General features: G+C 42.2%; 1 protein-coding gene across 1 annotated transcript in view; it reads right to left on the bottom strand.

Moving 5' to 3' along the window:
• RAB2A (RAB2A, member RAS oncogene family) overlaps nucleotides 1–14,346 on the bottom strand; it is a 44,009-nt gene extending 29,663 nt beyond the window's left edge. Inside the window, exons 1-4 of the mRNA XM_061448416.1 lie at nucleotides 14,172–14,346; nucleotides 13,974–14,092; nucleotides 6,766–6,837; nucleotides 2,630–2,697 (exon numbers count right to left, since the gene is read on the bottom strand). Of these exons, the coding sequence (XP_061304400.1) occupies nucleotides 2,630–2,697; nucleotides 6,766–6,837; nucleotides 13,974–14,019 (186 nt within the window). The 5' untranslated portion in view covers nucleotides 14,020–14,092; nucleotides 14,172–14,346. The remainder of the gene's footprint in view (nucleotides 1–2,629; nucleotides 2,698–6,765; nucleotides 6,838–13,973; nucleotides 14,093–14,171) is intronic.
• Nucleotides 14,347–14,909: the final 563 nt, after the last annotated feature.

Below are 14,909 nucleotides of genomic sequence, written 5' to 3' on the forward strand. Positions count from 1 at the left end.
TACCCCAAAAACCCACCGGGCAGGCGCTGTCCTGATAATGTCCCTCGATGAGGCCCCAGAGCTTGTGCCCGGGTACACCTGTGCACACGGTAGAGGAAGCCATTGCAGTCTTGTTTGTGCATTTTTGGGGTTCAGCCTTGTTCACCTTGAAGGTCTAGAAAACAGCCAGTTCTTGGAGTTCTGCCAGAGTCAGCATGGGCAGCTGGCCAGGTCCAAGAGCCAGCAAAGACGCCAACCATGGAGTCGCTGTGCTTGGCAACCAGGGGGCAAAAGGCCGCTGCGGCTTTAGAGAGCAGCCAGCTGGCCCTGGAGACTCCAGGCTGGGCAGGTGGCGTCTGGAGGACCCTAGGAACGCCAGCCCCATCTGCCAGCCAGGACTGGCCAGGCTCTGAGAGACCAATGTGGCATAGCCAGCAGCCACCAGGCAGTCCAGCAGCTCCAGGGCAGGCAGATGCCTATTCACTATCAAGCAGTCAAACAGAAATTTTATCCAGCACTTCAATTTTTACGTCTCCACTCATGATGCTCCCTGTTCACTAAGGGACTTAAAAGCAGGTATGCAAGGCTAGCACTAAATCAAAGAAGTGCTGGTGCTGTGACTCAGTAAGAACTGACATAAAACATAAATGTTTTAAGTGTTTCCTTAGCTCTTGGTGTAAAACAAGATTTCTCTTATCAAATACAAATCATTATAACTTAGTAAGTAGGGAGATAGCACACCTGCTAACTGTTACTGGTGCTAATAGAAAATCAGAAAATGCTCAACACATACACAACACAGAAATGGTAACCTTGGTCATTATGACAGACATTTTTGTATTTTTACACTTCTAAGTAAAGTATCTTTTGAGAAATACTTCATCATAGTTCTTATTTTGCTACTCCTTCAACATCTTTGCACCCAAGACCAGAACTGAGACTGGATTCGACTAGAAATACTCTGTATTTTAAAAATCAGATTGTATACAGTTAAAATTTTAACTATAGCAACTAAACTGTCATCCATTGCTTACAACTTACAAAGTTACCTACAACACAAGCATACAAACTACCCAGTGTATGAAAGCTTTCAATGGATATTTTTAATCTATGTATGATATACTTCACTAACCAGAAAAAAATCCCTCCTCAAAAAGTTTATAAGTTTTAATCAAAAGCAAGTCATTTAAATTTTGGCTATTGAACAGTTTGCATGCATTCAAGAAGCCAAACAGACTGCAGAGAGCTACTGAGTCAGAGGCACCAAGAAAAGCACAATTTACTCAAAAATAGTTGAAATGCACTTGTATCCAAGGAACAGATAAAGGCACATTAACAAAATCAGTCTGAAAGCCAATTTGGCTGCACTGGTATTAAAATTAGTAATTTTGTCTACAAAAAATCTGTCCCAATTTTAAGCAACAAGAACCAATGTAGATACATTCTCATGCAGTCACACTACATACTGTAAGTTTGCTTCCACGCAGATATTTGCTCATCTATTGAATGTAAAAACCTCAGTAGTCAGCAATCCACAGCTGTAATAGGAAAAAATGCCCAACACGTAAAAAGCCTGAACTACGCACAATCTAACCATGTTCTCCTATACTTTTTCACAGAGAACATTCAAGGAGGCACAAGTGTTACATGCCATTTCAAGTGATGAACTTCTAAAGTAAATAGTTACTTCAGATCCTACCCACGAAGTTAGCTAAAATATTGCCTTTGTTTACATTTTTATATACACATGCAAGTATGTAGGCTTGCATATAAAAATGTATCTCCCTTCATTGATTTGCTGCACCAAAAGGAGCACATACACAAGCCTGTGGCTCATAAACTGTCAGTTTCTAAAGGTATCCTAATATGCTTTTGGAAAAGGAAACAGACAACCCTGCCTTAGGGAATCATTAAGAACATTTGAAAGACAAAGCTATTAGTATGAGCATCTTAACACCCTTGCATCACAAGAGTAGACGCTGATGGCTCTACAGTAAAGTGACTGACAGGAACACAGCTGACTTCACTAATGACTGTTCTTAAGCTGAACCCCCTCAAAAGTCATTCTGTTTTTTGTTAAGTTTTTCAAAACTTTAAGCTTTTACCAGTCCATTCTTGATTGTCTTAAGTATTTACCACCCTTTATGTTTATAGTGAACTTGAGTTCTTAAGTCTTCTGTGAAGAGTGGAGTGAGCCATATTATTTTCTTCTGCACTGGAAACACAAACATTTCCTCTAGAGAATTCTTGATTAAATTTCCCAACAGAACATTGTATTAACCAAACCTTGCATGAATGCACAGAGAAAGATTATTTAGAGAACTGGAATAATACAGAAACTTAATAATACGGAAAACTTTCACAAAAGTGTGATGCAGCACAAATTCTGGTCTTACAGATCTGTCACAGTGTTACTTGAGGAAGTAAAGTTACAGTGCAAACAGTAGAAATTTGCACTGTTTTAAGAATACATCACACACAAAAAAAATAATAGGAAAGTTAAAAAAAATTTAACTTCACAGAAACCAAAGAAAGCTGCAAGACAAAGTACATTGTCGCACATGAGTGATAAGGATAGAAAGATCAACTGTAACAAAAGGAAAGCTAGTGGAGCTGTATGCTTAAATAAGTTCTATGATTTATTACTTACCGTGTCCCATATCTGAAGCTTTATCTGTTTCCCATCAATAGTTATCATTCGAGCCCCAAATTCTACACCTGAATAGATTTGACAAAAAGATTACATTATTAGCATACATCAGAAAGAAGAATGACAAGTACTATGAAAGTTAGAATAACTTAGTATTGCATTTGTAGGAAATAACCTCTTTCACAATCTCCTTTAGTTAATTTTCCAGCTGCTTGAAAGGTTTCCAGAAGAGGGAAACTGTTACTTTACAAGTGCTTTGCAAATGCATTAAATCAGAGCAAGTGTCAAGGAGGTATTTCTTACAAAGTTTTCCTAAACGATTTACTAGCTCTAGATCTCAAGGAAAAAAAAAAACATGTCCATTTGAATGCAAACAGGAAATTGAAGAGTCACAGTAATTTTAACACTCCACCAATGACGGACTGCTTAAGCCTGTTTAGAAGAAATTGAACCTAAAATTCTTTATAAATATTCTATTGAGCATACAAATGTCACTTTAACAAGATAAACTAAATTACCGTATTAATAAAAATTCATCTGCCTTTATGCAAAAAAGTGCTTCCAAAATTTTAGCTAAAGAACAAATTTAATAACCGAGGAAGAAAGTTCATGTTTCAAATAAACAAAAGGAATTTATCCAGTGGAAAAAAAAAAAAAAAAAAAATCAGCTTTTTATACCCTCTTGTAAAGCAATTCCAAGACCATTAACAGTAAATTAAGCATAAATTCAGGCTATTACTACTGTAGTTAAAATCTGACAAATGCCTACAGCTAGTGGACGTATTTAAAGGCTTGCAAGTTTCCATTAATCTATGCTTCATAAATCTATTATTTCAGAGAAAGAAAAGAAAAAAAAACACAACCCAAAAAAAAAAAAAAAAAAAGAAAACCCAAGATCTGGTAGCTGAAGTTTTGTCTAAAATTGGTCACCGTCTAGATTTGGACTGAAGTCTTCAGCCTGGAGAAGAGAAGGCTCTGGTGAGACCCTATGGCAGCCTTTCAGTGCCTAAGGGGGGCCTACAAGAAAGCTGGAGAGGGATTTTTTACAATGGCATGTAGTGATAGGACAAGGGGGAATGGCATTAAACAGAAAGAGGGGAAATTTACATTAGATATTAGGAAGAAATTCTTTACTGTGAGGGTGGTGAGGCACTGGCACAGGTTGTCCAGGCAAGTTGTGGACACCCCATCACTGGCAGTATTTATGGCCAGGTATGGGGCTTGGAGCAACCTGGTCTAAGTGGAAGATGACCTTTAAGGTCCCTTCCAACCCAAACCATTCTATGATTCTAATCTATTAAGCAGCCTAAATTGGAAGTATTCCAAACATCTCTTCAAAAGCTTATTTAGAATATTGAGGGGTGAAGGGGGTGGCAGTGCTGCTTTCTGCAGATGACTTTTGGGGAAAGAGGCATGGAAGAACCACTCTCCTTCCCACAGGATATCGGAGCCAAACAGAAGCTGTGGGCCAAAGAACATTTAGCTCTCTTTAGCACCCAAATAACCTGCAGTAAGAGTATGCAAGCAAATTGAAAGCACGTAGCAGCAGAAAGAAGGAAGCAGTTGAATGACAATGGTCCCTCTGAAGTTAGCTGCAAAACCAGGGTAAGGTCCTTGGACTACTACAAGTGTCAACACTGCAGGTACTATTTGATCTCAAAATGCAGAATAAAGAGCTGCTGATTTAAATCCAGCAATCATCCTAAATGTTTACTTTCTACACACTATCCTATAGAAGAAAATTAAAAGGGTGTTTATCCCGTTCCCTCAAAATACCTGCCGAGAGATAATTCTGAATCCAAAACGACACATACAGTTTGTTGGTAAGTTTGTTCTCCTCAGGAAGAGAAGCTGTTCAGGTTTATCAGTAAGGGAATGTCCTAAGGGCAATGGGAAACCAGAGAAAATGTGCAGAATGTGTACAGTTTATGGGTTTAGTCACCCATATCTATCTACAAATGCCAGCTGTTTTGTTATTGTTTGGTTTCTGTGCTGTGCTTGGTTTTGTTGTTGCTGGGTTTGGTTTGTTTCGTGGTGGACTTTTTTTATTTCCTCCTTTCCTCCCTGACTGCATCAAGCAGCTTTTCCTGTCCTCCTTCATTTCTTAATAACAGATACTTCAGTTCCTAAATGAAAAATAAACTGAGGTAGTTGCCACACTGTAAATTCTTTTAGAGTATGCTACTACAATTATGCAATGAGCTGTATTCCGAACGTAGCTCAAAGACCTGCTTCAATGTATTCTATCCCCCCCAGTCTTGTCTTCATTAGAGATGACATTTCTCTCCAAACTTCTTCAGTATCAGAGGTAACATGTTAGGCTATTCATACTAAAAATCGGGGCTGAATTGTGCACAGCTCTAGATGAAATATCTTTTTTCTACATGCCAAATTTCAGTTTCCCTTCTCTCCCAAGTTGCTCAAAGCAGGAATAGAACCTGCACTCCCATGGGCTACAATCATTGTATTGTATTGAAAGAAAGTTAGGCTATATAACACAAGCCTTTTTATTCACTCTACAGGTTCTCAGGAGTTTTAACATCATCAGCTGTAAGTGCATTAGACAATCAACCCATCCCATCTTGCCCTGCACAGGGAATTAATACGACTTTGAACTAATTTCTTTATTTATCTCCTTCTAAATCGGATTGGGTAACTAGGAGAACCATGCTCCTGTCCAAAACACACACACATGCCCTATCAGTTAGGTGGAAGGAAGTTGTTTCCAGCCTATGCCCCTTCTTCCCCTTTCCAAGCAGTGCCCTTTGCTCCATTCCTACATCCCTCATTATGTTGCTATCTAGGTTCACCTCCTCATCCCACTAGCTTCAATTTCTGCTCTCAGATCTCAGCTAGCTATATGCCAGGCAAAGAACTGGCACTACAACCACCCTGCTGGGGTGAAGCTGTTTCCCACAGCTTATCAGTCTGCTAATGTGACAGGGCTGCCAAAACCATAAGTGATATATAAGGCGTCATATATTTGGCAGGCCTAAAGAATAAAAGATGACAATAACTTCTGCCTTCCTGAAGAACTCAGGCTCTTTATTCAGCCAGCCTATTTGCTGCCAAGACCTCAGAAATATTTGAAAACTGATGCTAGCCTAAGAATTTGAAGTATATTAGGCAGCCACACACAAGCTGTGGGAGGACTGTCAAGAGAAAAGGGAAGCCATAGCCAAACCTCCTTATACATTCTGTTACATGAAGAGTATTTGTTTATGTTTCATGCATCTATTTCAGTACTCCCAAATACAGGAAGCCTATTTTTCCAGGGCACAAACTAAAAATACAGACTAGGGATACATTTTGTGCAAGGCTTATCATGATTAGAGCTGATAGTTTCCTTGAAATAACATCAAGAAGAAATTCAGAGGTTCTGCAACCTTAACAGAGACTACCATCTGTTATGCTAAACAGTGAATCTGATATGAAAGACTAAGCTTGCCTACAAAAGAATTTATTCCCACACTATTCCTCTTATTTTCTGTGGAAGGTTAAATAAAAGTCTGTATCATTTACCATAGTCAAATCAGAGGCAATGCATTCTGTCAACATATATTCACTTCCCCTAGTGACAATATCAAATTACATCCAACACAAATGGTCCACATCCAATGGAGGACTCAGGAAGAAAAAGCAAACAATGAATACCTTCACACTTCAGTCCTTCTCTATCCCAAAATCAGCCTTGCCAAGCATTAAATTTGTTTACTCACCTTAAAGGTTAACTTTGCTTTAGTTTACCTGTAACTTGTTTTCAAGGCTCTGTAGCTAGACTAATATTTTGTTCCCTAGTAAAGATTCTGCCATTTCCGTCACTATCGATGCATTCTGCACCAAAATAGAATTTGGCATTGGCCAATTCTGCTTCCATGCCCAGGTTTTAGCTTTTCTGAAGAGACAGCTGAGATACTACAGATACATATTTTTTGAAACTGTTTCAGATTTTTCTTATCGGGAAGGTATAAAGACCTCCCCTTGTCTTTATTAGTTAATACACATTCATCAGCTAAAGATTCACTGCTACCTTAATACAGCACAAATCCTACATTAATGCACAACAAACTCATAAAAGCATGCTGAGGTACTCCAGTACTTAATCATTAGCATTGTGGGGTACAAAAGAGACTTACCAATAGTGAGATCGTGGACTGGTTGAAACCGCTTGTCTGTAAACTGTAACAATAAACATGATTTCCCAACACCTAAACAAAAAAAAAAGAAAAAGAAAGAAGCTTTAAGCAAATTAAAAAAAGAATCTGTCAAGAACCAATAGAAATTAATTTAGGTGAATGGTATATACTGTTTAAAAATCATTACTAGAACTTGAGATACCAGATTTCTCCTACTTCAAAACATACGCCACTTTTTCATAACACAGTAGCCTTTGAAGTTCCAGAAACATTAAAGTCAAAGCAGTTATTTTCACAAACTGAACAAAAATTAATTCTTCTTCTGAAAGAGTAGTTATGCCTTTGCTATTAAGTGAAAAAAAAATAAACTTTTGTAACAGACCTCAGATGTATCATTTCACATCCTCCCTCCACAGTAACTACAGGTCTTGCTACTACCCTCAACCTGTATCTGCTTCTCCTTCAGTGCTTTCAGCTGTCTTCCACACTAACCAGATCCTCAATAACACCTCACTCCCACCTATCTCCTAATTTATCATCAGTACATATATGGCTGCTTACAACCACCATGTGCTGCTGCTTGGTTCTCAATACACCAAGAACTAGTCCAAGCAGAACTGGCAACAGCTGCGTTCACATTACAGCCAGACAGACAACACAAACATTATCATAAGTTACCCTGATTTCTGGTACAAATGGCTTAACTACTTCACATTACATGGGCACTGGTCAGCAAAGGGACAAGGCAAAGAACTATGCTGCAAGGCAAAAAACAGGCATACCAGAGGTTTACATATAGTAAAACTGACCTTTCTACTACTAAATTCAGAAAAGTTTTTAGTATGGTTTCATGAGGAAACAAAACCTACATGATCTTAAGCACTGCCCACCTGTCATTTTGGTCTTAAAAAGTGAAGACCAGTGGCTCATTTCAACCAAATCTAACAGAAATAGGAGACCAGCATTCAGTTTTGTCACAAAACGAGTTGTGACAAATTGATGGTATGCTGAGATCAATACCCCATGCAATGCAGCAATTCCAGTACTCAAAGACAGTTGTTGGTGCTGCTACCCCTAATCTCCTCCCTACAGCATATCCATGCCATTACTCCGTATGGCTCAGATGAGATCTTAAACAGTTTCAGTTTTCTGCTGGGTTTACACACTAATCTGACAAGAAGAGACAAAGCAAACAGATACGGCTTAATGTGGGGCCAGGCAAGCACGAGAGTTGAAATGAAGGAAGAGAAACACAGCAGCAAGCAGATCAACAGCTTGGAGTGGCATGAAACAGAAGCCCCAGGCAAAGTTTGCAGCATCGGCCTTAACAGATCACTTCTCTGGAGCTATCTGGCTTCTGATAGAAAGCTGTCAGAACACAAGCAGTTTGGAAGCACGTACAGATTATGTCCAACAAAATTACTGGACATAAGAGAAGTGAATGAGGAATGGGGGAGAGTGCTGGAAGTAAGAAGCTGGAAGTAAGATGGGCAGAATGTTGGAGTTGTAGAGACAAAGAACACAGAAGTCTAAGAAAACTTAAAATACTAATACTTCTAACTCACAGAAGACTCTGTATATATATATATATATATACACACACACACACAGATAACTTTGATATCGCCAATGAAATAGGGATGCCCCATCACAGAGCAGAGTATCATCACCATCATCACCATCCTACCTACAAAAACAACCTATAAATCACACCAGAAATAGAATGGAGAACAGCTTTTGCCATTAACCTTACAAAGTGAGGTTCAGTATCAGTGGATAAACCAGAACCTCTAACTTACCCAATATTCTTGAAAAAATCCTATAAAGATAAGAAAAATATTTAAAAATCTAATCAACATGACACGCAATCAGGTGTCCCAGCACCACTTCTCAGTGGCAATCTGGTACTTTTTCTTCCTGTAAGTCTGGTAACCAGCCTCTTGGTTCAAGAGAACATGCAAACACTAGTGTCAGCACAGCAAGGATGACGGACTAGCACAGCTCCTTTGATGCAAGCCTCAATCTGGCACAAGATGACTGTACCTCTCATTACTTCTATGTAGCAGGCCTTTTAGGAACAGACTGCAAACTGATGGGTTCACACACAGAAACAGAAGAAACAGCCAGTTTCTGTTTAATGCCATTCCCACTACTTTAGAATTTTCCAGCAAAAAATGCCTGTAAATCTGAGTTTTATACTGGTGTTGACTGAAAAGAAAGGCGTTCAAAAAGTTCAAATGAAGCTGTAGTGCCTGTTAAATTTAGGTTATAAATATTTTATTGACTACATTGAGTAGTAATATTTTGGTTTAATTTTATAGTTTCAAGACACTGCAAGTTCATAACAGGAAAGTTCTTATGAGAACAGCTCATTCACTTCCAGAGCTGACCAGACTGCAATCATAGACACAGCCAGGAACCTGGATCAGTACCAGGAACTGTGTAAGAACTCCTGAGCAGTTTACCACCTTGTGACATGAACAGATGCTGCAAAGATCAATTAACAGTGGCACGGCAAATGGTTTAAAGCAACTACACTGGTTAACTCTATGAGAAAAGTGGCTGTTTACCAGGTATCTCTTTCAGTTAGCACACTAAATCTTACACCTGAAACGAGGCACTCTGGGAAAAATAACTGAGCATGTGTTACGATACTCAACTGTAGAACACAGAAGGAAGAGATTCAGTTATTTATTAACTCATTCTCCATTTTACTGCCACAATTATTTTAACATAGCTTCAGACAAACCACCCCAAGAGAAAAAAAAAACACCTTAGTACCATTAAAACAAGGAATTATCAGAGCCTGGATACACTTCACCAACAACCACAGTAAACAAAAGTTCTTGCTAAGGAACAAGTTAAAACAACAGATATGTGCTCAGAGAGGAACAGTGTGCTTCTTTGCAAGTGCCTGTTCTAGGATCCCTTTATCACTTCTTAGTACCCAAACAGTGATGGGAAATGGAACTTTTGCTATAGTATTCCCACCATCTGGCCCTGAATTCCAAATCAACAGCCTGAGTTGGCTCTCTAAATTCTTCTGCCTCAACAGCTTCCTCTTTAGGTGCCACTCTGCAGTCAAGTTCTCCAGGCAAAGCTTGCCAGAGCTTTGTTACTGTCCACCCTGACACTGCCATGCTTCAACACCTCCCTTCCTTTCATAAATGCTAGTGTTCACTTCACTGCTCAGCAAACCAGAACAGCACAGGGGCAAAGCTAACCTCTCCCTTCTCACTTGTAAGGTTATGCAATGAGCTAAACCAAGAAAGAGATCCAGCATAAAACTATGGCCACAAGAAACACTAGTATGTGCATGAGACCAGGGCTACAGAAACAAAAGGAAGGGATGTTCTTCTCAGTAGCAGGCTGTACTCATGACAATTAAAAAAGCAGCTCTGGAACCACAGCACACGTGATGATATAGCTAAGCCATTTAAATGGCTTTTAACAAGAAAGCAGACTTCCTTCCTTTCCCCCTTCTAGGTCCTGTGACTCCCTGTGAACAGGGCAAGGAAAGTTCAGTTTTCAGCTGTGAAGTCAGAGATGCACTACTGTCACCAAGAAGAAAATCTCCAGGCTTTCCTTACCACTATACAAAACTCAGTGTTTCTTCCACTGATGTTTGTCTTTGGACGTTGACCTGGTTCAAAACTAAAATGCCTCCAAGTAGTGAGAGCGGGCTCAGATAATTACCTTACTTGTTCATATAAGCACCACTATAGACCAAGAAAGATGACAGAGGAAAAGAACTGCAGCAGGGCCTCATATACACAGTTTTTGAACACTTCCAGGGACACTGATTCTACCACAGCCCTAGGAAGTCTGTTCCAATGTCTAACTACCCTTTTGGTGAAGAATTTTTTCCTACTATCCAGTCTAAATCTCCCCTGGTGCAGCTTGAGGCTACTACCTCTTGTCTCCTGGAAGAAGAGACCAGCAACCTCCCAGCTCCATCCTCTTTTGGGTAGTTGTAGAAAGCAGTAAGGTCCCTCTGACCCTTCTCTTCTCCAGACTAAACCCCCCAGTTCCCTCAGCCATTTCTCATCAGAGTTGTGCTCTAGACTCTTCACTGGCTTCATTGCCCTTCTCTGGATCCACTCCAGCACTTAAATATCTCTCTTGCAGTGAGCAGCCCAGAACTGAACACAGTATTTGAGGCGCGGCCTCACAAGTGTCGAGAAAAGGGGGTAAATCACTTCCCTGGTCCTGCTGGACACACTATTGCTGATAAAGGCCAGGCTGTTGTTGCCCTTGTTGGCTGGCTGGGACAAACTGGCTCATATTCAGCAGCTGTCAATCAGCAAAACCAGGTCCTTTTCCACCAGGCAGCAATGCACCACATATGCTTCTAAACACATCTGCAAACTCCCCTGTTTTGGCAATATCCAAATAAAAAGATTTTTTTTCTGGTTAACTCTCACAGCAGTCAGCATTCCATACCACTTGTATTTTATTCTTAAAAAGACCAACTCCATGAAATTCCACAGCTACTCCCACTGATACAATGTAAAATTTATGCAGATTTATGGCAATGTTGTTTGAGTACCTGAAAGACAGCTATGCCATTTCAGGTCTCTCCTACAACAGAACACTAATTAGATCTTAAAACAGTTCTGACTACATAGAAAAAGTTTTGGGTTTTTTGTTGTTTGTTTTTTTTTTTTATATAAAACATAACAACCAGAACAGAATTAATCCCACCTTCCTAAAGCAACTATGCCTGAAGTTCCAGCCAAAGAAAAAGTCACGGAATATCAACGAGCAATGAAGCAGGTGACACAAGGGGACAAGAGCTATTGGGCAAAAGGCAGTCTTGCACAGTCAGTTTCTGTAGCTGTCATTTTAAGGGACTGAGATCATACTGAAATTCCTGTGTTTACACAGATGAAAGCATGTGGAATCACAATTCAGAGAAGACGCGTGCAGGTGTCTTGTATAACTGCAGGGGTTTTTCATTGGTTTGTTCATGGTTCGCATAACCCACTTTGGTTTGTAGTGCTGAAAAGGAAGATGAGCCAAGTGTTAACATCTGTCCCCAGCTGATGCCGTCTTTTCTCCTACAGTTTGTTTACAACTAATTGCTGAGTCACCAGGCAGCTGATCCATTTCCAAAGACTCTGAATCAAGTCCCAGAGATAAATGTCTTGAATACTATGGGAATTACAAAGCAACTATGTGCAAGACCACTGGTATATCTTCACTGGTTGGAATGCTGCGGCAGACCAACACTGGAATTGAACATGACAGTCCTAATCCACTCAATTTCTATCAACAGAGCTGTGAGTTCAACTGTCTTTGTCTGAGAAACAGTAGTAATACCTAAACTATCATAGCCATTCTGGCAACAAACCAATCTGCACAACATAAATTGGCTCTCCAGTACTTAAAAGGTAGTAGGAGACATTAATAAAAGCAAATACAACTTCCCCACTATTGGCATGTTTAATTCACTTCAAGAATCAGTATTATAGTAGTTTTAATTAACTTTCTGTAGCAACTCGGAATAAAAGTCACAGGAAGTAAACAGACTTGCGAGCTGTTTTCTCTTTGTGTTTCTGTTATCTATCTCGCTCCTCCCATGTCTGGATCTTAAGCAACTTCAGAAGTGACACGCTTCCATTCTGTATTTCACATTTCAAGCAACTGAAATGTGAAAGTGCAGCACAGACCATTACACTGAGGATATTCCCTTGTAAAAATTCAATCAGTATACGATCAATGTACCAAAGCAATTGTTTGCTGCCATCTCTACCACTTTAATGATTATAGTCTTTTGGGATTCACCAGAATTGGCCACCTGTTCTGAAACACTATCTTTCTGAATTCTGCACTACCACTCTGAACCACCCTGAACAGACAAACCTCTTCCTACTTCCCCTGAATCTCCTGTCCTTTGTTTTAACAAACTGCCACTCACATTAATATCATCTACAGCCTAATGCTTCTAACATAGTCATACCTATGCTCTATTTCTTAAAGACTTTTTTTTGTACTACAGCTGCTGCTACTGCAGTAGCCTAGAAAAGCTTCCATAGTTTAAATGTAGGCTTAAAAGAAGGTAAAATCACATAGTAGTTGCATTCATATATTTAACCTCACATGTAATGCAACTGTAATGTATAATTATACTCCAGAAACAGATAATTTGTTTCGTAAGTATGAAGTACAACGATGCAGGTATCCTCAGAATAGCATGTAAAGTGGAAGGTGTGTCAACAAAATTATTAAAGAAGACATTTATTCAGGTATGAGGAAAAGAACAACAAAGATGCACAATACCTGCTCACAACAGCTACCAGATACCAGTTAACAGCTAACAAGGTTAGTTACCTTGCCCTAACAACAGTTTGATGGAAGTATGCTACCTATAGCCACACTATGCTGAGGAAGCACAGAATATATAGGCAAAAGGGCTTCAAACAGCAATTCCTATCAGTATGTGGTTATGCCTGCAGCATTCATACACATTATTTCTTCTTACACAGCAGCCAATGTCAAACAAAAAGCAGCAAGGTTTTCAAAAGTAGCAAGCAAATGGGTGGGGAAGGGAAGAGACCCCAGAAGCAACCTGAAGCACGTGGGAATGGAGCAGTCCCCCGTCCCCACCCCAAAAAAAAAAAATCTAATAAAAAAAGAAAAATCACTATAAATAAGAAGAGCCAAGGCTTTTAACTTTCCTTTGACAGGATGCTTTGACAGAGTTTGGGACAGCATCTCCAGTCAGGGCTGGAAAGGGATCCCTGTGGCCTGAGCTGAAGATACCTCACAGCAGTCGCTCTGGTCTCACCACAGAACTGCGGACGGCATGTGGCACCTCTCAGGCCCCACCTCTGTGGGGATGCAAACACGGGGTACTACCCAGGTTCAAGTCTGGGAGTGACAGCGCCTCCTTCCTCCCAGCTCCCCCCTCCCCGATGCCGCAGCCAGGGCCGTGACACAGCCCGGCCTGTCCCGCGGCCCGCCAGCCAGGCCAGGAGGCGGCTGTCAGGCTTCCAGGCCTGCTGCGGGGACCAAGGCCGGCGGGCGCGGAGCTGCCGGGAGGCAGGCCGAGGCCCCGGGCGGGGCCCAGCGCAGAGGCGGGGAGCGGGGGAGCCGCCTCTTCTCGCAGAGCCACCACGTCGACGACGCCAGCACTGCGGAAATGGGAGCGGAGCGCCGGGCCCTGCTCTCCTCCGCTCCGCCCGCCCCCCGCCCCCGCCGCTTACCTGTGTCCCCGATGATGATATACTTGAACAGATACGCGTAGGCCATGGCCGTCCGGCTCCCCGGCTCTCGCCTTCTCCTTCGGGACGCTCTCCCCCTGGCCCCGCTGTCAGGGCTGGCGCTGCGGAGAGGTGGAAACGGTTAACGGCCACCGGGCGGCGGCCCACTCCCGCCGGCACCGCTCGCTTCCTCCCTCCTACCTCCGCCGGCGGCTGGGTCGCTGCTGCCCTCCTGCCGCTGCCTGAGGGGCCGGGGAAGGTAGACACGGCAGCGGGAAAAGCGGCAGGCGAGAACAATAACAGGCGCTGAGCGGCCCCGGACCCCGCCGGCAACGTCACGCACCCACCTCCTCGCTCCGCCCCGCCCCCGACCCGGAAGTGCTGAGGTAGCCACTGCCCGCCGTACGGGCGGGAGTACGTTGCTTGCCCCGCCCGTAGAGCTGAGCGGCGGCGGCCCCGACCTTGAGGGGTTGGGAGATTTGCAGAGGGGGTTGCTCGACCTGATCCCTTCTCTTGGCCGGTCTGACGGGGCTTGGGGATGCTGTTTTTCCTTCGCTTTGGCAGGAGGAATAAGTGGCAGGGTTCCGTGTCGTTGGAGGCCTGGGCTCGTCGGAGCGGGCTGTCGTAGCGGCGAGAGCAGTGCCCTCTGCCCCGCGGTGATCCCCGGGGGAGAAGGTTACCTTGAGGGGGGAGGCTGGGGAAAGGAGAATGGAGGCAGTGCGGCCTTTGTTAGGCGCTGCTGAGCTCCTGGCTTGCGCCAGGGTTAGGGTTGCTGTGGTAAAACCCTTGCACTGTTGGTTGAAGCGTTTTTGGTGGTTCTGGCTAAGAGGAACCAGGGAAAAGCCCGATCTGAGGCCGCAAAGCCAGCTTTGAGCTAGAGAAGCCTCTAAGCATAACCCCTAGTGAGCAAATCTGTACAAATTCATCACTTTCAAACTT

Source organism: Pezoporus flaviventris, unplaced genomic scaffold, assembly GCF_033815535.1.
Source record: "Pezoporus flaviventris isolate CSIRO_AGI_PZ_B2104156 unplaced genomic scaffold, CSIRO_AGI_Pfla_v1 ptg000007l, whole genome shotgun sequence".
Classification (NCBI taxonomy): Eukaryota; Metazoa; Chordata; class Aves; order Psittaciformes; family Psittacidae; genus Pezoporus; species Pezoporus flaviventris.